The sequence below is a fragment of the Anolis carolinensis genome, chromosome 3 (assembly GCF_035594765.1).
Source record: "Anolis carolinensis isolate JA03-04 chromosome 3, rAnoCar3.1.pri, whole genome shotgun sequence".
NCBI classification, from domain to species: domain Eukaryota; kingdom Metazoa; phylum Chordata; class Lepidosauria; order Squamata; family Dactyloidae; genus Anolis; species Anolis carolinensis.
Genome location: NC_085843.1, coordinates 85,152,171 through 85,177,768, shown reverse-complemented (window position 1 = coordinate 85,177,768; position 25,598 = coordinate 85,152,171). Strand labels below are relative to the sequence as shown.

General features: G+C 37.0%; 1 protein-coding gene across 4 annotated transcripts in view; it reads left to right on the top strand.

The window, feature by feature from the left end:
* Positions 1-19,072, top strand: part of usp9x (ubiquitin specific peptidase 9 X-linked) — a 98,408-nt gene extending 79,336 nt beyond the window's left edge. For 3 of the 4 annotated variants that reach the window (XM_016992435.2, XM_016992434.2, XM_016992436.2), the window contains 11 exons: positions 53-803; positions 1,264-1,387; positions 4,398-4,623; positions 5,203-5,332; positions 6,999-7,184; positions 8,746-8,978; positions 10,931-11,019; positions 12,210-12,366; positions 12,931-13,143; positions 15,862-15,957; positions 17,322-19,072. In XM_016992435.2, coding sequence (XP_016847924.1) covers positions 53-803; positions 1,264-1,387; positions 4,398-4,623; positions 5,203-5,332; positions 6,999-7,184; positions 8,746-8,978; positions 10,931-11,019; positions 12,210-12,366; positions 12,931-13,143; positions 15,862-15,957; positions 17,322-17,456 — 2,340 coding nt within the window. In that variant the 3' untranslated portion in view covers positions 17,457-19,072. The remainder of the gene's footprint in view (positions 1-52; positions 804-1,263; positions 1,388-4,397; positions 4,624-5,202; positions 5,333-6,998; positions 7,185-8,745; positions 8,979-10,930; positions 11,020-12,209; positions 12,367-12,930; positions 13,144-15,861; positions 15,958-17,321) is intronic. The other variant, XM_003218942.4, reaches the window with a different exon arrangement.
* The last annotated feature ends 6,526 nt before the right edge of the window (positions 19,073-25,598 follow it).

Below are 25,598 nucleotides of genomic sequence, written 5' to 3'. Positions count from 1 at the left end.
AATGGAGCAGTCAATTTTTTTGGTATGGATAATTCATATCTTTGTTTCTTAGGTTGATACAGTGAAGCGCTTACTGATTAAAAAGCTGCCTCCAGTTCTTGCCATCCAGCTAAAACGATTTGACTATGACTGGGAAAGGGAATGTGCAATCAAATTCAATGATTATTTTGAATTTCCACGAGAGTTGGACATGGAACCTTATACAGTGGCAGGAGTAGCTAAATTAGAAGGGGATGATGTAAATCCAGAAAATCAGCTAATACAGAATGAGCAATCTGAAAATGAACACTCTGGAAGTACAAAATACAGACTAGTGGGTGTGTTAGTGCACAGTGGACAAGCCAGTGGTGGACATTACTACTCTTACATTATTCAGAGGAACGGTGGAGACGGCGAGAAAAACAGGTGGTATAAATTTGATGATGGAGATGTAACAGAATGCAAAATGGATGATGATGAAGAAATGAAAAATCAGTGTTTTGGTGGCGAATACATGGGGGAAGTATTTGATCACATGATGAAGCGCATGTCATACAGACGTCAGAAGAGGTGGTGGAATGCTTACATCCTTTTTTATGAACGTATGGACACCTTAGACAAAGATAACGAACTAATAAAATATATTTCAGAACTTACAATGACCACTAAACCCCATCAGATTAAAATGCCATCTGCCATTGAGCGAAGCGTACGGAAACAAAATGTACAGTTCATGCATAACCGAATGCAGTACAGCCTAGAATACTTCCAATTTGTAAAAAAATTACTGACTTGTAACAGCGTCTACCTGAATCCTCCTCCAGGTCAGTGTTTGGAATTTAATAAAATGAATAGATTAGTGTTTGTGGGAGGACATAGCATTTACAGTTTTGTGCTTTTGTGCTTCTCTTTAATCTTAAGTTTATCTGTATTTTCTTGTGATTTAAAAATGCCAACAAAATTATTTTTAATATGTAAAATGAGTTAAAAAAGGATGAGGTAATCCTTTCTATCTCATTTTAAATTTTTGCAATTCTGCATTTTGCTTAGGTTTTTCCTGCATTTAAATAGTAAACATAATGTGTATTTAATGAAATGCTGTGATGCAAGTTTACATTCAGATATACTACAGAGTTAAAAATTAACATATACAGTCACTCAATATTAAAAAATAATGGAGTGTCTTTTAAATGTCAAAGTAATATGCCAATTTTCAGTAGTAATAAATATTATGAAATAATAATAATATGCTGAATCATAGCACCTTCTATTCCATTTTTTTAGGACAAGATCACCTGTTGCCTGAAGCAGAAGAAATAACAATGATTAGTGTTCAGCTTGCTGCTAGATTTCTTTTTACCACAGGATTTCACACAAAGAAAATAGTCCGTGGCCCTGCCAGTGATTGGTATTTTGAATTTAAAAATATGTTTTAATGTTTTAATATAGTGTTCATATGTTAATATTTAATTATCTGTAATTGAAAGATCAGTGCATTGGGATGAAGCTTCAAAATAGAGCACAGCTTTTATTTACTTTTAATTTCTTTTTTTGCAATTAATTTGAAAAAAATGAGTATATTAACATTGCTGAACATTTAATACTTGTAGTTTTAACTGCCATTGAGTCTCAGGAGTATGTAATGAGAAAGTGTAAATCAGGAGTAAACAACTAGTATCCTCTAGACCAGGGGTTCTCAAACTGTTCTCCGAGGAGCCCTTGAGGCTCCACAGCTGATAGTGAGGGGCTCCATGGTGCCATGCTGCTTCCCAATTTCTCCTATTTCCTCCTCCTGAGAAATATAGGGAAATCAAAGTTTTGGACTGCCGGATATAGCAGCAGCAGCAGCGTCCTCCTGAGGCACAGACCCTTTCTCCCCCGCCTTGCTGTCCAGACTCCCCCTCCCCCGCTTTCTTTGCTTCCAAAACCCTATATCCCTCCTGCTGCTCAAAGGGTGCTTTGTGTTTTTCCTTCATGGCAAAAGGGGTTTGGACTGGATGGCCTCTGTGGTTTCTATTATTATTGATGTTGTTGTTGTTATTATTATTATTATTATTATTATTATTATTATTGACACAACAACATTGTTTGACACAGCAAACAAGATAGATATGCTGGATTTCGTATCATAAAATCACAAGTTAAACACTTCCCAAGCGTCTAGGACTGTGTGATGTATTTTCGGATGATGCGCACAGATCCCAGCAGGGTGGACTTTTGCAGTTGGCAGATCGTAAATTTGTCAATGTCTATTGTTTCCAAATGCCGGCTTAGATCTTTTGGGACGGCACCCAATGTGCCGATCACCACCGGGACCACCTGCACTGGTTTCTGCCAGAGTCTTTGAAGTTCAATCTTGAGGTCCTGATAGCGGCTGAGTTTTTTCTGTTGTTTTTCATCAATGCGACTGTCACCTGGGATGGCAACATCAATTATCCAAACCTTTTTCTTTTCCACAACTGTGATGTCTGGTGTGTTGTGTTTCAGAACTTTGTCAGTTTGGATTCGGAAGTCCCACAGTATCTTTGCGTGCTCATTTTCCAATACTTTTGCAGGTTTGTGATCCCACCAGTTCTTTACTGCTGGGAGGTGGTACTTGAGGCATAAGTTCCAATGAATCATTTGGGCCACATAGTTGTGCTTCTGTTTGTAGTCTGTGTGTGCAATTTTCTTACAGCAGCTGAGGATATGATTAATGGTTTCGTCAGTTTCCTTGTACAGTCTGCATTTTGGGTCATCAGCTGATTTTTCGATCTTGGCCTTAATTGCATTTGTTCTAATGGCTTTCTCCTAGGCTGCAAGGATCAGGCCTTCTGTCTCCTTCTTCAGTGTCCTATTCGTGAGCCATAGCCAGGTCTTCTCCTTATCAGCTTTTCCTTCAATTTTGTCAAGGAACTTTCCATGCAATGTTTTGTTGTGCCAGCTGTCAGCTCTAGTTTGTAGTGCGGTTTTCTTGTACTGGTTTTTTGTCTGCTGTGTCTCTGATTTTTGACTTCAATCAAATCAGGTTCTTCACTTTGCTTTACATATTCTGCCAGGACATGTTCTTCTTTGACTGCTTGTTTTACTTGCAAGAGTCCTCTGCCACCTGATCTTCTAGGCAGATATAGCCGGTCAACATCACTGCGGGGGTGCAGAGAATGATGAATGGTCATGAGTTTTCTTGTTTTTCTGTCCAAATTGTCCAGTTCCGCCTGTGTCCAATTTATAACGCCAGCAGTAAATCTTATGACAGGTATGGCCCAGGTGTTTATGGCCTTGATGGTGTTGTCTCCATTGAGCTTGCTTTGGAGAATTTTTCTGACTCTTTGTTTTATTCTTTGCTGACCACAGTTTTCACATGTTCATGTTTGATCTTGGTCAGCTGTAATATGCCCAGATATTTATAGGCCTCTGGCTGGTGACACTTTATTGTTTGGCCATTAGGCATATTTATGCCCTCACTTTCAATGATTTTTCCCTTCTTCAATGCCACTGTCGAACATTTGTCCAAGCCAAACTCCATGCTGATATTAGTGCTAAAAATTCAGACAGTGTTAGTCAAAGACTGGATTTCAGTTTCCGTTTTCCCATACAGCTTCTATTATTATTCTATTATTATTATTATTATTATTATTATTATTATTATTATTATTATTATTATTATTATTACTACTACTACTACTACTACTACTAAAGGCTGTGTGCCCATCTGTTGGGGTGCTTTTATTGTGCTTTTCCTGCATGGCAGATAGGGGCTTTTAATCAATTACAAGAAAAATCATGTGGAACCAAGGACTCTAATTAGACATTTGGGGAGCCATGTTTTCTGGCTCCAGGAATGAAATAAGATTGAAACAGTGAGGATGTTGTGGCCCCACCTTTCTTCCAAGGAGCTCATGGCTTGGTCCCATTCCTCCACTACTAGTTTTATCCATCCATCAATCCTGTAACTTAGGTCAAGCAAAGAAAGCAGTTGCCTCTAAACATGGAGAAAGCTTCATAGCAGTTTAGAACTTCAAACTCCCTGTAGTGGTCATTTTACACACTTAACTGCTATCTTACATTGACAATCACATATGGTCCTGTGCCTTCAGAGAAGACCATTTTGTAAAACTGTTTCAAGGAATTGAATCTGTGTTGTATTTGCTGTGGGCTAGGTAGACACTTCATTCCAATACCTATCTCTGGCAGTTTAACTTTGCTAGGCTCCAGTGCTATATAAGTATATAAGGCTCACAGGAGAAAGGCAGAGTGATTTTTTTGCTGTAATTTGTCATCCCCCTGCTATATTCAGTACCCCATAAACTCTGCAGTATGTATGAACAGTTAATAATTTGTGATCCTGTTACTAACATGTAGTGCTTTAACTAATTAAAATAATTAAGTCGTCTGGAAATGTGATGTCATCAATTTTTATTCCCCCCTCCCCTCTCCAGGTATGATGCTTTATGCATTCTCCTTCGTCACAGCAAGAATGTACGTTTTTGGTTTGCACACAATGTCCTTTTCAATGTTTCAAATCGCTTTTCTGAATACCTTTTGGAATGCCCTAGTGCTGAAGTGAGGGGAGCGTTTGCAAAGCTTATAGTGTTCATTGCACATTTTTCATTACAAGATGGGCCGTGTCCTTCACCTTTCGCTTCACCAGGACCTTCTACACAGGTATGCTTAGTTTTTCAACCAGAATGCTATAAATAAAGTTTGTTAAATCTTAACTCTGCATGGATATAACATTGATCCTACTTTAACATCAAGATAATATAATTCATCTTAAAGGTTTAGGAATTTATGTTGGGCTGTGTGCTTCTGGTACTTGATTTTTCTTGAAGAATTCAGACTCATATTCAGCTACTTCAGTATTAAGAGTCAAAAATTAAGAATGTATGAATATCCTACATCTGAGTTTGAAAATAGGGGAGCTAGCAATAGCAGTAATTTAGTATAGTGGACAGATTAAGAATTTGATGTTGCCACAGTGTAATTAGTTGTTAGAATTATTTCACTTAAAGCCTAAAGTGGTATGGCTGTTTTACACTTCAGTTCCTGAATTCCTCTCTCTATGCTGGCTGGGAATGTTGAGAATTGCACTCAAAATAACTTTTCAAAGTTTTCATTCCATCATGCTCTGATTTAAGTCTGGCTGGTCCCTTGAAAGGCCTGAGTAAAGCCACATAATTTGTTTGTTTATCCATTTCATTGAATAAAACATTTTAAATTGATAATGCTATTTTTGATTTCTAGGCCTTTGACAATTTAAGTTTGAGTGACCACTTGCTGAGAGCTGTATTGAATCTTCTTAGAAGAGAGGTGTCTGAACATGGGCGTCATTTGCAGCAATATTTCAACTTGTTTGTGATGTATGCCAATTTAGGTAATGTGCTTTCTTTGTCTTAAAGACTTTCTACATTGAGTGGTAACATAAAATTCATTTTGTCATAGTTTTTGGATTTCAATCCCTCCTATTCGCTTAACATAGCCTATTCACATGAAACATACGTAATTTTTATTCTAGCCTGCTGGATGTTTAATGATGCTGTTGAAATAGTTATTGAGGGCTTAAATAGGTGATTTAAAGGATATATTTTAGCAGTCCTTTGAATTCCTCAGTGAGAAGATCAGTAGTCATGGGCATGCCTTTGTGAAATCTGTTGCTCTGAATCGTCTCCAAATCACATTACCTAAAGAAAATGTGTCCCATAGGTTGTTAGGGCATACTTTCTGTTTATATTTCAGTTTATATTCATATTTTGGAATTAGCAAATAGTGGTTATGAGTTCCAACAATGTAGAATTATATCTAGGATCTCTCTTTGGCTGACAGAAGGGCTCTCCAGCCTTCACAGATTGCACATTCCCCATATATCATAATTCACATGATTCAGCTCTAAGCAGGACAGAATGATGGATGGGAAGAAATGGTTATGGAACTTCTACTCTGCCAGACTGATTATATATACTGAAATATGAAATCAAGCTGTTTCAGTGCTCTTTATGATCATTATTAGAAAAATGACATCCAAGTACTTTGTCTGTTTTTTTCCCAAAAATTGAGAACAACAAAACTCTCTTGGGGTTGCTGAGTAAAAATTTAAACAATCTAAATAATTCAAGAGATTAAAAATAATTTTAAAGAGACAATCTGAGAATTAGTAACATAAATAATAACTATGTATTAGCAACTGTCACCATCCAAAAAAGATTAATAGGATAGGCTCAATGGAAGAAAATAAAAACATTTTGCTTTTGACTGTCTCTTGAAATGTTGCCCTTTTTGTCCAGATTCTTCCCCCTGAAATAAATGAATTAGTTTAATGCCCTCAGGGAATAGTCCCTGATTGAAAAGATACATAAAAGTTCCCATACATTAAGGCGCCTTGGAAAATTGTTATCTCAAAGCTTTCCTAACTAATGTCAGGAAGGTTTATTGGGCTATCTTTGCTAACATTTTTAAGCATATACTCTCTCTTTAAAGCTATTCCCTAATCTGAATGTTTAAAGTCCCACCTCCAACTCTACCCCAGTATAACTGAGAGCTTACAGAATATATTAAAGGCCTCTGTCTATACTTTACCTCACTTGCTCAAAAATATTTCACAACTCTCTCCTGAACTATTCTATTAAGATAGTTGCACAGTCTGTTGAGGACCTAAAAAAACTTAAGTTATAAAGTGTACAGATGTTGAATTTTCCAAGCTGTGTGCCAATTAAGAATGCTATTAAATAGGATGAGAAAAAGGAATGATGGAAAGTGGCCTCGTGTCTATTAACAAGATCTAGAAAAGTTAACAGTAGGCAAATTAAAGCTCTTTTTTCAAAACAACAAATTTCATAAAAATGTCTGCTAAATAATGTTTACTCAGTACTTACTGTGATTGGTGTTTGAGGGTACAAAGTATCATTTATGGATTTCTAAGTTTGGAAACAGATGCATAAAATCTGAGGTGTATGAAATCACATTGTATATGATTTTCCTAATAGCCTAGAATATTCTTAAGTTAGCTCTAATTATGTTTCCCCTTGTACTATTTTCTGTTTTAGGTGTGGCAGAAAAAACACAACTTTTAAAACTCAATGTGCCTGCTACATTTATGCTTGTGGCATTGGATGAAGGCCCTGGCCCTCCGATCAAATATCAATATGCTGAATTGGGTAAACTGTACACTGTGGTGTCCCAACTAATCCGTTGTTGCAATGTGTCATCACGTATGCAGTCTTCTATCAACGGTACTGTTAATTTTGAAGCTGATAAATGCTAATAAATTGTCCTCAAATAGGGGTGGCAGTTTACTATTACAGTAGTCTCACTTATCCAAGCTAAACAGGCTGGCAGAAGCTTGGATAAGCGAATATCTTGGATAATAAGGAGGGATTAAGGAAAAGCCTATTAAACATCAAATTAGGTTATGATTTTACAAATTAAGCACCAAAACATCATGTTTTACAACAAATTTGACAGAAAAATCAGTTCAATACACAGTAATGTTATGTTCTAGTTACTGTATTTACAAATTTAGCACCAAAATATCACAATATATTGAAAACATTGACTACAAAAATGGCTTGGATAATCCAGAAACTTGGATAAGCGAGGCTTGGATAAGTGAGACTCTACTGTATTACAGTTTGTTAATCATGTTTCTGTTACACTGACCTGTGTTCAAGAATTGGAAAATTTGCAAAACATTGAATATATATATTCAGTTACCAAGACATCATAGAGGTAAAACCCTGGGATGCAGTTCATTTTGAGGCATCACAAGTCACAGTCTAAAATAGCATCCACAGTATTTGGGGCTCTTGTTACTTGTAGTGATGAGATTTATATTATACCATTGGGTATCAACCATACTTTAAGTACACAATATCCAGTGGTGTGATTCTATTATGATGTTGTATTCATCAATACCTAGTTTTAGATAATAAGTAAGGGAAAATCCAGCTCAGTTTCAAGTTGTGTGACTGGATTCACAAACAATAGAATACCACTATCTCCAAAACTAAATGTGCTACACTTGCTCAACTGAAAAAAATGGACTGTATTGCATAAAATACAGAATATATTTTTAGCTTTGGTGCTTGCTAAACATCTTGAGAGGACCCAACTCCTATCAAACTAATTCTGATACACTGTATGAGATACTGTTAAAGTGCTCGGGTTAGATTTAGCTTTGCAATAAACTTGGGAGTGTTTTTTGCTGTGAAATTTTATTACTTTTTTCTTATTTATATTCTTCTGTAACAAACATGGGAGAGTCAGGGCTTACTTAGATTTCTATGCTATTCATGGAATATTCCTTGTTGTCTAAACTGTTTTTGGTTACCCTAAAAGGTTTTAAGGGAAGACAAATTAATGGTTTGACTAGCACAGACATAGCTAGCAAAAACTTTTACTTCCAAGTACTATATGTGTATAGTCAGGAATATTATCATTTGCTGTGCTGGAGGTTTGTTGTGAGTGATGGACAGTATCAACAAGTTGGAAGACACTTTTCTCGCGCTTGTCAGCATAGTTGATCCTAAGACTCTTCTCCACATCTTTGTCTTATGTAAATAGCTTTAATGGTTATATGATCTCAGTTGTGACACTAGGTGAACATGACTGTCAGACAATCTTAATTCTAAGTGAACACCTACAGAAGTTCACATCATATGGGAAATCATGTAAATGTCAAGTAATGTGCCATATACACATTCCTTGACGTAGTTCTATAACATGACAGCATCAATATGAGTATGGTACTATATAGTACAAAATAAAAATAAAATAATATGTGTTTCTGTCTAGGTAACCCTCCACTTAGCAACCCATATGGTGATCCTAATTTATCACAGCCAATAATGGCACTTCAGCAGAATGTGGCAGACATTTTGTTTGTGCGAACTAGTTATGTGAAAAAAATCATTGAGGACTGCAGTAATTCTGAAGAAACCATCAAATTGCTTCGCTTCTGCTGTTGGGAAAATCCTCAGTTTTCATCTACAGTTCTCAGTGAACTACTTTGGCAGGTAAAGGAAAAGGTGCATTTAATTTAAATAATTCGTATATACCGTAAAAGATATTTTAATGCACTGCATTATGCTATTTCACATACACATTTCAACCACAGGGAGAAGTCATCTGGAGTTCTGAGGTGTTGGGCAGATAACACCCAGCTCTGCTTAATCTTTTCCACCTAAAACCTAGTCCTAAACCAGTGTCTGTCATCAGTTAATAGACTGGATGAGAGCAGACAACTTTAACCTTTGTTCAGACAAGTCAAAGGTGCTCACGGTCAATTGCAAGGCAGATCAGGGAATAGGGATTCAGCCCCTGAAGAGACAAATGCAAAGTTTGGCAGTACTTTTAAACTCAGTGTTCAATGCCCAGGTTTCTGAAATAGCCAGGAGTGCCTTTTCACATTTAAAACTGGATTACTGCAGTGCATTCTACTTGGGGTTTCCTTTGAGAAATGTTCAGAAATTTCCTCATGGTCCAAAGACCAAAGCCAGGTTATTAACTGGTGCTGGTTATAGAGAGCACACAACTCTCCTGTTGTAGTGTGTTTCCAGCACAATTCCAAATGATCATGAACTAGAGCCCTGTATGGTTCAGGTCTGGGCTATTTGACAGATTGTATCTCCCTGTATGAAACTCTTCTCTCAGTTCCACTACCATTGCAAGCACACTCAGTGGGGATGCGAAAAGCGCCTTCTGGGTGGCTGCCCCTGGCCAAAGAGGTCAGAATGGCCCCCTTCCTATTGTCATTCCAGCAGCAGGTTAAAGCCTCTTTATTCAGCCACGCTTTTAAGGCGTGCAAACCTGCACAATCTCTTAAGATCTTCTGGGGAGGCCTTTCTCTCGCTCCCACCTCTGTTACAAGCACGGTTGGTGGGGATGAGAGGGCCTTCTTGGTGGTGGCCCCCTGGCTCTGGAACTCTCCCCCCAGGGAGATTAGACTGGGACCCAGCCTGTCCACTTTCCATAAAGAACTAAAAACGTGGATGTTCCACTGTGCTTTTGACTAGATAGTTCCCCAAATAATTTTGGCCCCCAGCTATGACCCAAAACCAGTTCTTGCACATTACCACTGTTCCCTAACTAGAAATATAAGTGCTCTCTTTATATCATTCCCCTAGCTCCTATTCTTGCCATCTGGCTTCAGCACTTTGTTTATTTATTTATTACAGTATTTCTACCCCACCCTTCTAACCCAACAGGGGACTCAGGGCTGCTTACAGTATAAAACACATATATAACAATCATACATTCACATTCAGTATAAAAATTAATTTACATTTAAAACATTCATAAAACACATATAAATATACATTTAGGCAGATTTCAAGTATGAACCGGGTCTGTCAATTATATCCTGAAGCATATGTTCCAGATGGTGCTGCCATTATTGTTCAAAAGCCTGGTCCCACAGCCAAGTCTTAACTCTTTTTTGGAAGGAAAGGAGAGAGGGACCCTGCCTGATTTCACTTGGGAGGGCATTCCATAGGCGGGGGGCCACTACTGAAAAGGCCCTGTCTCTTGTCCCTGCCAGCCGCACCTTTATTCTTTAGCCTTGCCCTTGCAAATGAATTTCCACCAGCCTGCCCACCTGAGCTCGGAATTGTGCACTACTCAGACTATTGACAGTTGTTAGATGTTGGTTTTATATTGTATTATATGTGGTTGTTTTTATATTGCTGAAATTGTTTTTATGACTTTTGTTGTGTTAAATTTTGACCATGTTGAACTCGGGCTTGTCCCCTTGTAAGCCACCCCGAGTCCCTTCGGGGAGATGGAGGCAGGGTGCAAAAATATAGTTGTTGTTGTTATTACTACTACTACTACTACTACTACTACTACGACTACTAGAGGGTTTAAGAATAAGCCAGGGGGTGGTATATGGAGTTTCAATTTTAATAATGTATGTTATATTGTACTATACGTCAAAATTACTGGAATTTATATATTAATATTCTCTAATTTTGTCTTTAAGGTTGCATATTCATACACATATGAACTTCGACCTTACTTGGATCTGCTCTTGCAAATTTTGCTAATTGAAGACTCTTGGCAAACTCACAGGTTAGTATTTTGGATTCTTGGGTTGAATTTTTTGTTTTTGTTTCTATACATATATTTTGGCAGAAAACCATGATTTACTGGAAACTAATATAAGCACATGTAGGAAGTGCAGATTGAGTTCTCTCATTGACAGCATATCATCTGAAATCTGAAATGAAACGGGAAATCAAAAAACAAAATATGTCAAATTCACAGTTTTCACTAAATATAAATATTTTTGCATTCATTACGCTCCTGGTTGTTTAACCCTGAAGAACTGTAACAAACATATTTATTTTCCTGTGCATTTAATGATTGTGTTTTTAAAAGAATGCACAGATTGTGAGTCATACTGTATCAGAACACGACTAAAATATTCAGAAAGGCTTGCTGTCATACTTGCTCAAGGAAACTTCCTGCGGCTCAGTGTTTTCTATACCATAGCACCAGCATTATGTTTATTTTGCTCAGAATAGTACTTGCCTGCCAAATCTACTCTTGTGTTATACTTAATATGATTGTTTAAATTTTATGTACTTTGCTTGTTATTGTTCATTCACTTAATTTAAATTGTCTATATCCTTTACCTTGTTGCGAACTATGTTTAATTACTTGTGATATTTTTATCTAGTTTCCGCTCCTACCACAGACCTTTTAGGCTTTTGGAAAGTTGACAAATGTTATGAAACAGTGAGAGCGTGGTGAAATTACATGATAAATTGAAAAATTGGGGAAAATAATTTATTGGTAGAAGGACACATTTGGTTCAGTGCTAAGTTTCACTAAATGTATTTAATGGCACTACTGTGCCAATGATATGTGCATGCAGATCTCCAGACTTTGAGAAATTCTGAGATTTTGGTTTATTGGTTGAGAGGAGATATGATAGCTGTTAAAATATTTCAAAGTATTTTATAAGTAAGAGGGAGCAGGCTTGTTTTCTGCTGCCCTGGAAACTAGGACTCAAAGCAATGGGTTAAAATTACAGGAAAGGAGATTCCACCTGAACATTAGGAAGAACGTCCTGACTGTGAACTGTTCAGCAGTGGCACACACTGCCTCGGAATGTGGTGGAAGTTCCTTCCTGGGAGTCTTTTAAATGGAGGCTGGATAGCCATCTTTCAGGGGTGCTTTGATGGTGTTCTTCCTGCATGCAAGCGATTGGACTAGATGGACCACGTGATCTCTTACAACTCTATGATTCTTTTCAGGATTCACAATGCACTTAAGGGAATTCCAGATGACAGGGATGGGCTGTTTGATACAATTCAGCGCTCCAAGAACCATTATCAAAAACGGGCTTACCAGTGTATAAAATGTATGGTGGCTCTCTTCAGCAACTGTCCAGTAGCCTACCAGATCTTGCAGGTAAAACACATTTGATTTCAACAAGCTATTATCAATGTGTTGTCGAAGGCTTTCATGGCCGGAATTACAGGGTTGTTATGTGTTTTCCAGGCTGTATGGCTATGTTCCAGAAGTATTCTCTTCTGACTTTTCACCCAAATCTATGGCAGGCATCCTCAGAGGTAGTGAGGTATATGGAGAAACTAAGCAAGGAAGGTTTATATATCTGTGGAATACAACTATTATCAGTTGCATTCTGCTTTAATTCCATTAAGAGTTTTGCATTTTCTCACATTTCAAAAAAAGGAAAACCTTGCTGTGAAAAAGATGGATAGGGTTGATGAGTGATCTGCGTATGACCTAATTCATGGCAGAATCACTAAGCTAAAGCAACTGTTTTGAATATTTTAGTAAAATAAAATGTCAATCCCTGCCATTTTATCTTGTTTTTTATGGCTACATCAGAGGAAAGGTGGGATAAAATGAGATGAATAAGAATAACAGACTGGAAATTGTATGTCTTATTAAAAAGCTGTGTTTTACAAGTGTTTATGAATATTGAATAATTTATTTTTATCCTTTCAGAGCAATGGAGATTTGAAAAGAAAATGGACTTGGGCAGTAGAGTGGCTTGGGGATGAGCTTGAGCGTAGGCCATACACTGGCAACCCACAATATACTTATAACAACTGGTCTCCACCAGTCCAGAGTAATGAAACATCAAATGGTTACTTTCTGGAGAGATCACACAGTGCAAGAATGACCCTTGCAAAGGCTTGTGAGCTGTGCCCAGAGGAAGTAAGTAGTAAATGTACACCCTGTAGTAATTCGACATACATTGCATGACAAATAGTGACTAATAAAATGCTTTAAACTGAGAATTATATACCAGTTTGATAGAAAAATATTAATTGTACTATAGACTAATATGCAGTTGTTAAAATTTCAAGTTTATTATATTTTTGACATGTTAACTTAACAAGTTTGTTTTGTCTGATTTTGTAAACTACTTTTCAAAATGAAATCCACCTTAACATTACCATTATAGTTAAGGGACACTGGCATTGTTAAAAGTTGTAGATTATATATATTCAGTTTGTTGTTTATATTAGCTGTAACTAGGATGAAATAGCTTCAATTTACTGAAAAAGGAAAAAAAATGTTTTGAGCAACAGTTCTGTCATCTCTGGCCATTAACCACGTGGGTATGGACTGATAGCAGTTATAATCCAAAACATGTGAAAAGCATATGTTTGGAGAAGGTCAGTATAGAAGGTCTTTAACTTGTTGATTGGTCCTGCATTCATAACCAAAGGTGCTTGCTTTACCATTGTTTTACTCTCCATGTTTTACTCTTCATTATTTTTTACTGTTTTTAATCCTGGTATATTACTTCTATTGAATATACTAGACTTGCTCAATATTAGGGGAAGGGTGGCCTCTATCACTGATAGACTGCATCAATGCCCAGTCATCAACTGTTAAGATCGGTCTTTTTAAAGACATTGCCATGGGTTCGCTATCTGAAAGCGGAAGGAAATGCAGATGCTTCATAAAACAAATATTTATTGAGTGCTGTTCTTCCAATTCTGTCTGTGTATGGAAAAGGCATTCTATTCTGAAGTTGGACAGAATAGAAGCCCCTTTGATTAGCTATTACAGTAGTGTTTAAAACAATACTGGTCTATAGGGACTTTTCATGGGAGAGGACCATGATGTTGTATCTAGGTTTTGTTTGCCAAGTTGTTGTTTAGAGGAGAGAATTAACAAAAAGACTGAAGTCTCAACTAACAATCTAAATGGAAATTGTAGAACTTTCTTTGTAGATATTAATATTTTAAGAAAAGTTTTAATGTGAAATAATCTGCTATGAAAAATTCAGTTTAATTTCCATTGAGGAAGAACTGGAAAAGGATATATGAAGAGCAGGAGACAATGTGAGAACAATGTGAGCACAACTCCAGGCATTCTTGGTGGACACTGATTTTCTAGATCTGGCACAGTCTGCCTTCAGGCCAGGGCATGGTACCAAGACAGCCTTGGTCTCCTTAGTCGATGATCTACGCCGGGAACTGGACAGGGGAAGTGTGTCCCTGCTGGTTCTGCTGGACCTCTCAGCAGTCTTCGATATCGTTGATCACGGTATCCTTCTGGGGTGCCTTGCCAGGATGGGTCTCGGGGGTACTGTTTTGCAGTGGCTCTGGTCCTTCCTGGAGGGTCGATCCCAGATGGTGTCATTGGGGGACACCTGCTCGACCCCACAACCATTGTCTTGTGGGGTCCCGCAGGGGTCAGTACTGTCCCCCCTGTTGTTCAACATATACATGAAGCTGCTGGGAGAGATCATCCGGAGTTTTGGGGTGAGGTGTCATCTGTACGCAGATGATGTCCAGCTCTGTCACTCCTTCCCACCTGTCACTAAGGAGGCTGTCCAGGTCCTGAACCAGTGTCTGGCCACTGTGTCAGACTGGAAGAGGGCGAACAAATTGAAATTGAATCCAGACAAGACAGAGGTCCTCCTGGTCAGTCGCAGGGCCGAACAGGGTATAGTCTGACTTGGCCATGGTGGTCCGTGCTTCTTTGTTTTCTCCTCGCGACATACCAGACATTTGTAAAGATGCAACTAACCAATAATTAATCTATCATCCCCAAATTTTTCCTTTTCCCCACTTTCCTAGTAAATGTTTAATAAAAATTATTTGGAAAAATATATAGGTAACAGAATTTAAAAAACAAAGGCTGAAGTCTGACTGAACTCCGAGAAGTGACACAGGTTTCCACAGAAGTATATTTTTCCTAATGAATTTGGTAGCTAGTAGAGTAGTGCAGTACAGCTACACACAAACAATATATGAGTTTCTGCTTATATAGAAACGTTCTGGATATTTAGGAAAATATTTATTCCAAAAATGAATAAGAGACATCACCCAAACACCCTCTCACTAAGGCCTGCATGTCAACAACCTTATCCGATGAAAAAGAGATTAAATACTGGAAAGTCTGATTTTGAAAGAAAGCGGGATTTCTGAAATCACTATCAATTCATTTGTCAAATGAGAACAAAAAGGACCCGCAACCTTGGAACTTTTCCCTTCTACAGTGTTAACCATATTCAAGTTTGGGGCTATTAATCATCAAGTGGAATGTGTTAAAAAAAGAAGCAACCTTTACATTGCGGACATTATACTCTTGTGCGCCTATCCTACTTGTGGATTTCTCCAGTGTATTTGGTTGGCTATTATGTGAAAAGAATGTTGGATTCAACAGATCTTTGATCTGATGCAACATGGCTCCTTTTATCTTCGTACTTGAACCCCAAAATACCTTTGAGGGAAGAGAAAGGTTGAGATATTGTCCCTCCCTACTCCCACTACTAGGAATCTCTCATAGTCGGATTTGGTATGCTTAATATGACTGATTAAATTTTAAGTGTTGATTAACGATAAAAATAATACAAGTATAAGGTTAATATGACCTGTATTTTATAGTTGTTTAATCAGTCATTTTCCTTTTTAGGAGCCAGATGATCCAGATGCACCTGATGAGCATGAGTCCTCTCCACCTGAAGATGCTCCATTGTATCCCCATTCACCTGGATCCCAGTATCAACAGGTGAGCCGAGAGGCATCTTAGACAGAAGCCTTATCAGTTCATTTTAATGTCCTGTACGTTTTGCTTCAGCTTGCTTTGAAATACTTACACTGTAAACTTCCATTCTTTAGGCACAAAGATAAGTGCCACACAAGCATAGAGTTCCGTGACTGGTGACAATCTGTCATCTGTAGTAGGTTACCGTCTTAGAAGGAACTGCCTATATGTAAGCTACTGTGTTTGTAGCTTACATCATGGCCAAGTTTGAATCGACAGCATTCCTCAATATAACATGTTCTTCTATTGAGGAGAAGTGAGCCATTTTAGTGAGCCATTTTAGAAGTCAAACCTGTCTGTAGCAAAATTCTCAAATCTTCACTTAAGTGTTTTTTAGAATGATCTACTAATTAAAAATCTGAACTACACAGAAATAATTCTGCTTTGCTTTTATTTAATTATTAAACTTAGTTTTCCCTTTGTTGATGTAATCCAACTCAAAGTAATTCCAGTGTTGGATTTTTAAAAACCAAATATGACATACAGAATAATTGAGCTGAATTCCAGGTTAAGCTTCCCTTAAATATACATATATTTATAAATAGATCACTAGCTATAGAAAATTTAAATGATAGCAAATATGCCCTTAGCCATGTTTTGGGAGTCATGGATAAGTACATTATTTGTTCCCGTATCTTTCCTGATTCATTAATTGTCTATTCTTAATCTGTTAATTTCCTTCCCTGCTCATTTGCTTTCATTTTGCTTTCTTTACTGATGTTCTCAGCAGAACACTTGGTAAGTGACACAGACCCAGTACCCTCAAAAGTTCAATCACATTTTGTCCACCAGCTCCCTTCTCTCTGTTCGTGTGGTGTCTTCACTTTTCTCACAAGAGCTGGCTTTTCACTTCCTAACATGCACAGTAGTTATATTTTCATTCTAGTTGTAGGTTCATATTACATGAAGGTGTTCAAGTATACATTAGCCCATATAATTGGTGTTTTGGGGCTTAGCATAGTTGATACAAATTGACCATTCAGTTAAGTTTGACACAAGAGTGGAAGAACATTCACAATTACCACACCCTGTTTTATGTAGTTATTGTAAGTACTTTTGCTCCACCACTTTGTTTTTGAAGACTTGCCTTAATTAAAGGTCTTCATATAGGTTGGTTAGCATTCTTGCATGAGGTTAGACTTAATTGACAGTAACTACACTTTGATTTCAGGGTAAATTCGTTTGATTTCTAGTTTTATTTAACAGGTAAGACTTCTCTCAAATTATTTAAAATGTAAAATGTTTTGCTGACCAGTTCACAGAGTTGCCCTTTTTTTAAAAGGGCGGGTGGGAACAATTGTTTTGACGGCCCCTTTGGTCTCTTGCAGAATAACCATGTGCACGGACAGCCCTATACAGGCCCAGCAGCACATCATATGAACAACCCTCAGCGACCCGGCCAACGAGCACAAGAAAATTTTGAAGGCAGCGAAGAGGTTTCACCCCCTCAGACGAAAGAATAGTGGAAATGCACATAGTAAACTTGCTCCATCAAGACTGTGCACCCAGGCCTTACAGTCCAACTTTTCTCTGTGTCTGGCTAATATTTAGAAAAAACTATTCCTAATCAACATGGAGTGAAGAGTCTATTCACTGTCTTATCTGCAGAAAAATTGCTGTCAATATATAACCTGCCTGCAGTGGAAAGTGTATAGTGTTTTGTAATAAATGGCCTGATGCTAATGTGTAAATGGCAAAGGTGTATATAGTATATTAATGTTTGACTGTTAATTCTTAAGCAAGAAACATTTTTGTCTTGATGAGACTCACAGATCTACAACAATTAATTTCTTGATATATCTGCTGCGCTCTACAACCAGTGTTGCCTGCCTCATAATGGCAGTTGGATCAACTCCTTTCCCCCGGAAAAAAATAAGCCTGTCCATGTCAACCAGAGAGAGAAAAATAGTTTCATGTAATTCTTTGCCACTGGAGTCGATTTTACTATGAGCGACGTAATGACTGGTAACCTTTTAATTATTTGGTTGATGTGGAAAATTGGTGATGTAACATTGTTTCTAGGTCTTTTTTCATTGCCTTTTTTCATTCTGGTATTAGGTTAATCACTTTGAAGCTATAGTTAAGCTGTAACATTTAGCATGGCTTCACACCCGGTTAGTGTAGCCAGTGAGGAAAGAAATTAACAGGCGTATTACTGGGACGACTGTGTTGTTCGGAGCCTTTTCCTCTGAGATCTAGATTATAAAACAGGGAGCGGGGAGGGTCGGGCAATGTGACAAACAGGTGGTTTCAGTTGCACATCTAATGTTCCTCACATCTAATGTTTGACAGTTCTTTCTCTGGGTGGGATAAAAGAACACTTAGTTTTCAGTAATAGGAAATTAAAAGATTTAAAACAAATATGCAAATTTTTGCTATGCCAGGATGCCTGGAGCATAATAGACTGTATTTGGTGTGCTTGTTTGTTTCTTTGGTAGAGCTTATTCGATAACACTTTCCTTTCTACTGCATTGCAGTGAAGTGGAAGTCAACAAAATCACACAATACTTGTGAGTGCCACTGCACCGAGTTAGACTTGCTGGTTTTCTGCTCATTCACAATTCTACTTGAAAGCAAGAATTGTATTAGCTCTTTATCCATTACAAGAGGAATCGTTAACCTTAGAAGCAGGATTTGATTATTGAGAAAACAAACTACTGGTTAGTCAAATACAAACCTGAGGTATCTCTCTATTCCAAGAGTAAACATTTGTTTAAAGACTTCAAGGAACGCATCAGTAAATACTGTATTTAAATTAAAATTGGTAACTTGAATGTGTGTAATTATTTTGGAACTTGTCAAAAAAACCAAATACCCCTGCAAAACAGATACAGCCCACCCTATACTATTTAAATATTTGCTGTTTTATTTTATAGAAATTATTTTGCTGAATTCACAAATAGAATTTGATTTAAGAAGACCATTTTTGTCCTGTGGTGTGTGTGTGGTTTTTTTAAAAGGCTGCACAGCTAGTTGGATTCTGTGCACTATCCTGAATTCTGAAACTTAAAGAGTCGGATTGAGATTTGGTGGACAGAAATTTGACCCTTGACAAAGAATAAAAAAAGGAAATCTGTAATAGTTTCTTAATGTGACTATCTTGTACTTTTTGTATGTTTTATATATACATATATATTTAATGAGCACAAGCTTGATGGTATTTTTTACAACTGAGTTAAAACAAACAACGCTGCTTATCAAAACTAGGATTTATAGTTGAAATGGACAGTTAGAAAATCACACATGTTTTCTGTTGCATTTAGTATAATGAGACAGTCTTAAACCCTTTTTAAATACTCTTATGTAGCAATGATCATTTTATAACAGGTATTCATGTTAACTGTTATGTTTTTAATAGCATTTAATTTGATTGGTTGACAACATCCGAGTGAAACGTTCCCAGTTTAGTTGGGTATGTTTAGTACTGACTTCAATCAGAATATTAGCCTGTTTTTGTATTTGAGCTGCAACAGTTCATATACCCTTGGACCAGTCATTATTGTTAAACATGACATTTCAAGGACTATCTTTGCATACAGAAACATAGAATTTGTTACTTCCACCTTGGAAAAATGATGAAGCATGATGTGATTGTGGATTTTTTTATTTTGAAAAAAACTTACTTTCATAATGCTTTAATTTGTTTTTCCCATCTGTGGGGTGAAGACATTTCTGGATGATCAGTTTGGGAGCATAGTGGCTAACCTTTCCCCTTAAAAAGAGACTTTTCTAAAATGATGACCTCATTATAAATGTGTAGCAGAAACCAGAGGAAGGAATTGCCTTTCCTCCTTCAAAAACATCAGACTTACTCATTTTTAGTTAAAGTGTTCTAAGGAATAATTAATGCATGCTTTTGTCGGAGCTCTAGCAGCAGTGCTGCAAAACTGTAATGTAATACCTCAATATTAATGGCACACATTAAAAACAAGTCCTCAAAGTGCCTAAATGTTTAATTTTACTTTCCACTAATTATTGAATCCTAACTTTATTTGTTAACAGTTAATGGGAAATCCCTGTCTTCCATAAAAGTGATCCATCCAGCAGCAAAATAGTCTTACCTTTTTCCTAATTCTCTAACGTTGAATATTAAAAAAAATTGTACACCTGTAGGAAATTTTTTTAGTGCGTTTGTAATCAGAATGTGTTTATGTGAATACTTTCCTTCATCCTAATAGTTCTATGTGCAAATGAATCCTTGCCATTGTCTTAGTGGGTGACGTTAGAGTTCTCCTTTTTTGTGTATGTGAGCGCTGCTAAGCCAACATAGTTAAGTAGCCATGCACGGCTGCCAACTTGCTGGGTTTTTTTTTTAAATGTATCACTTTGGGGGAGTTTTTGAATGCCAAAAGTCATGGGAGCTTCCGTTTTCCGTTTGAACATAGATTCTAGTTTTTAGTGATTATGGAAAAAAATTGAAAGCATGTCTGCAGTGTCCTCTCAAGATTCAAAAAACCAAAAAATAAATAAAAAGAATCCAAAATGAAATTTTAAACCTCATGATTTTTAAATTAAGTAACGTCTTGTAAAGATGACTATGAGTTTTGAAGTAGCTTTAGAAACATATGTACTGGTTTGATTGGGTTCCCAAGCAAAATTAGGATGTAATTAGTAAAATGATTTGGAAGCCATTTAGGTGTATAATTTGTTTCTGTGATTAGTAAATTACAAAGAAGGATGAACATGTATTTGAAACTTCTGTATCAGTATAAAGAGGCAGGAGTTGAGTAAGCCTTGCCCTTCTAGACACGCATTCATGTAGTAGATATAAATGCTTTCGCCACCCTGGAGGTGAGTTCAAAATGGAATTGCACTTTAAAAATTCGCTGCAAAATATTTGTGTTTGTTTCCATGTTTTTCTGGATCATATTAACTTCTTTTAGTTTCTACTTTTTCTGAGTTTCCTGGCTGGCACAATACAGAGGACAGTGACCTGCATAGCTCCCTTGTAGTGGAGCTTAAATAAAAATAACTGCTATGTTCTTGGGACAAGCCCATCTCCTGCGGTTTGTGGAAGAAAACTTCCTTCCCCATCTTCTATTACTTTGTGAACTTGCTGGCAATGTTAGCAACTATTATATGACAAAATGTCTAACTTGTTTTCCTTACTCTAAAATATTGTGTTATCGAGAAAAGTCTTTGCTGCAAGAAAAACACTTTACACAAATGGAAAAGTCGATTCTTAAATTTAAACACATCTTTCTCCTGAGTGGAGATTATGACAGTTTTTGGAAAATACAAGTGGTATGAGGATGGGTTCTCACTGATGCATGTGCACGACTTTGTAATGCCCCTGTAAGTGGTGTCTTGTGCATGAAGGGATCATCATGAATCACATGCTTTGGCTAAAACTTTATATGAGGGCTGGAAACCATCCAGAATCAAGTATCTATGGCACTGCTTCTTAAACTGTGGGTCCCAACCTATAAGGGTCTCCTTAACTCAATGTTGAGATCAGTAAAAGGTTTCTGACTGCCACCCATTTATACAAATCTGTTAGCAACAACATGCAATGTTTACAGTGGACCCTGCAAAAAATGCTTTAGTTGTACTTCACGAAAAGGAAAATCAGTTTGTTTAGCCTTGATAATGCAGATTTATTTTTAGTAAACGTTTGGTTTTTATATCTATTTTATATACTTATATTCCTGGGATCACGTAAAGATTTATTGGGCAGAAAGGTACTGCAAGTGGAAAAAGTTTTTAAAGCCCTGATCTATGGCACATGAAGCACTGGAGGAAACGGAATCTCTAAGGCAGAGCTTTCCAAACCTTTCATGTTGGTGACATGCGTTTAAACATTAATCCTTTTGCGACACGGTAATTCAGTTTTACTGGCAAACCAGAGGCTAAACCAACCCCTCATAAGAGTTTCATTTTATTTATCTATCTGTTTATCTATCTATCTATATCTTTTCTGTATAAACAAGGTTTGGAATTTTTTTCCTTTACACTTCATATGTCCTACGGTTGATTCTTGTGTAGTTTCTTCTATAGCTGCTCCATATGGTTCATCACAACATCATTGTCAAGAGAGTTTTCTTTTCGTAATTAGAAATGTATCCCTTTTAGTTGCAATTGTTGCAACTCAGTCAACAAATTGTGTAAATTATAAAAGTTATAGCAGTACTTATACTTGAACATCATCAGCCTTTGTTTCTGGCTGTCGGAGCATTTTTCACGCGACACACCAAGGGACTATAGGTGACACACTAGTATGTCCCAACACACAGTTTGGAAAGCTCTGCTCTATGGATTAGACAAATGCAGCTTCCTTGAACACAGCACACACACACTGTCCATGCTTTTGTGCTTCTCTCTTCCCATGACATAGCCCTTCCTATTCAGCAATTTGGTTATGCAGAGGCAAGAAGGAAGCAAGAAACATCCTCTGTTTGCTTCTGCAAACAATTTTTAGAATCAAATGTGCTTTTCCGTGGTGTTCAGTTTTCATTGTTGGTGAATTCAATTATTTGTAAACGACATTCGACTATTGTCACCGTTTTTGACCAAGAGGAACAGATTGCTGCTTGTCTTCATATTCATTCCCTAAAAGAACAGTAAACATTTCATCTTTTTAAACTGTGGCTAAAAGGTGAGGAAGTTTATTTGAATGCCTTGCTCACACACAATTTAAACTAGATCATCTAGTGATTATCTAGTGCATGCAATAAGTTTGCTGTTGCAGAAAGCAAAATAATTGTACCTTAATTAATAAAAATTGGTACAAATCGGTCCCTTTCATACTTTGTTCTCATTGTGATTAACTATTGTGCTTTGTGTCAGATGTTAGTGACCAACAAGTGGTATATATGTGACCACCGAAATACTAAATTCAATGGAATTTGAGCATGCTATGTTATGGAACTACAACTGGGCTTCATTCCTTTGTGTAACTTTAAAACATAACTCACTACAGCAAGAACAAGATATGTGTTACCAGAACCAAGGCATGGCTCGTTCCTGTTCACTACCTTGTGAAGATAACTGCACTATGTGAATTTCTGTTATGCCCAGATTCACAACATGACACTATCCCCAAAATTCTGTACTACTGTGGAGTTGAACCATAGTGGATTCCTAGATGTTCAAATTGCAAATACAAAAATACAGTATTTTAACTCTTAATATATTAATGTATCAACTGTAAATATCCGAAGGATAATCCATAATTAAGACCTGGTAGAGCACAGTGGTAAGAGATGTGGTAGAAATCAGTTTCAAGTTTAAACTCGAGATATCTATGAACTCAATATGTGTGGCATGCCACTCTTTACTGACAAATTGTTAAGGATGGCAGATGGGCAGTATATGCAAAGAAACATGAACACTTGAAAGTACTATTAAAAATTACATACAGCAGCACCATCTATGCCATCAAATCAGCTATCTGGTGACAAATGCTATTTTCAAGAGACACTCTTTAACAGCCCTGCTCAGGTTTTGTAAACTCATGACTGTGGCTTCATGGATTGCGTCAATTGTTTGAATAATGCAGTGTTTCCATTTGTTGTCCACAACTATATTGATCCTTTTAGTAGATGACTCTAAGTGCCTGCCCACAATTGTTCCTTTTCAAGATGTATCACTCCAATTAACATACGAAATGTTAGCAACCACTAAGAGCAAGTGCATATGTTTTCTTAGTATCATTTCTTGTGGCCATCTGGCTGAATATGGCTCTGATTCAGTTCTAGTGATGGGATGGCTATCTCTTGATTGCTTAGCTGCTCATATATAGAACAAAATATTTTCATGTGTGCATTTTCTGTTGATAGTATGTCGTCTTGAATGCTGTTTAAGAAGGGTCCTGATTATACAGAACGTATGAATCATCTTTTAAGCCTCTGTCCCCTGAAGTGGCTTCATAGAACCCTTTGCTCAGAGTTGCTTCATTTTCCAACCTTCTCTTTTCAACAGTGTTTTCATAGTTGTACCATGCTAACTATTGGGTTAGACTTACTAGCTATTGTTTATTTTTCAACTTAAACCTATCTCTGATGTTTCTTCACAAATCCTTTTTAAAAGGAGCATAATGGCTGCTCTTTGCTATATATATTTTAAGTTTCCTTTTGCATAATTCTTGCAGGATCTAGTTTGTTCAAGAAAAGTTATCCCAGATGCTTATGAGTTCTCCGAGTGCTACTCTACATTGATTTTTGACATAATTAGCGATTTGCTTCATATCGTTTCATTCGTGGACACCATTCTTATGTTCAGTGCAAAATCTTATTTCCCTTCTTTTGCTTAATCCTGTGTTTGTATCCCACAAAGAAAGCTAATTTTCAAGTTTCCTATATATTTCTTAATTATGTGAAATGGTTATTGAAGTATACAGTAATTTGTAATATTTTGGAGCCTTGCTCAATAATACTTTTAGACTACCAGTCCGAAGAAGAAATGCAGAACAGTGGTCTTCAGTGTGTGTGTATGCTTTCAAGTAATAGTGACCCTATTTTACAGGGTTCCTAGGCGGGTGTTTTGCCTGTACCAGCACCTGGTATTAATTGCAGTCTCCCTTCTGGTTGTCAGCAACTTCTTTAACCTCAGATGGCTTTTCTGCAGAAGTGTTTCCCCTGTCGGCCTCCATGGCTCCAAACTGGAAACTGCTAGTTGTCCTTCAAGGCCAGTTTTTCATTTGCCCCTAGTTGTGAATAGATTTTCATATATAGGGGAATACATATAATTTGACCCTCTCTTGAAATCTTCCAACCCTGTGTGGAAAAGTTCAGGCTTTTAGAAGATAAGGAGAATACTCATTTATAGATTGCTTTGGAAACATTTCAGACTCAGTGGGCAAAACTCAAAATGGAAATGTTTTCCTCTCCCCCTCCAGAAATCCCACCTCAGTCTTCTCTCTCTTCCCAACTTCATACAACATTTGAAAAGGGGCTACAACTGAAAATTTCACCTTCTCTCACCAAAGATGTTAATTGGACATACAGTAGTCTCACTTATCCAACATAAACGGGCTAGCAGAATGTTGGATAAGCGAATATGTTGGATAATAAGGAGGGATTAAGGAAAAGTCTATTAAACATCAAATTAGGTTATGATTTTACAAATGAAGCACCAAAACATCATGTTATACAACAAATTTGACAGAAAAAGTAGTTTAATACGCAGTAATGCTATGTAGTAATTACTGTATTTACGAATTTAGCACCAAAATATCACGATGTATTGAAAACATTGACTACAAAAATGCGTTGGATAATCCAGAACGTTGGATAAGTGAGTGTTGGATAAGTGAGACTCTACTGTAATACAATTGCTCCCCCCCCCCCCCCCCCCCACTTCAGACTGGTACTAACCGCTAACCATTTTATTTTAGGATTTTTCATTCAAATGTGCATTATGACTCAAAAACATGGAGCTGTACTGTACTTAATATTTGAACAAGATTTAAAAGAAATTGGATGTTCAATTACATTTGTCTCTGCTTCACTGAGGAAAAGCAGAGAGGAAAACGATGCATTGGCAAAATACTTAGCATGAACAGCAGGCTAAGTTTAGTTAATACACACAAGTGCAGCTCAACTATGATTTTTATATTGAAGTTGGGCCCCTTTAATGCAAATGTGAACTTTATGCCTTTCATTTCT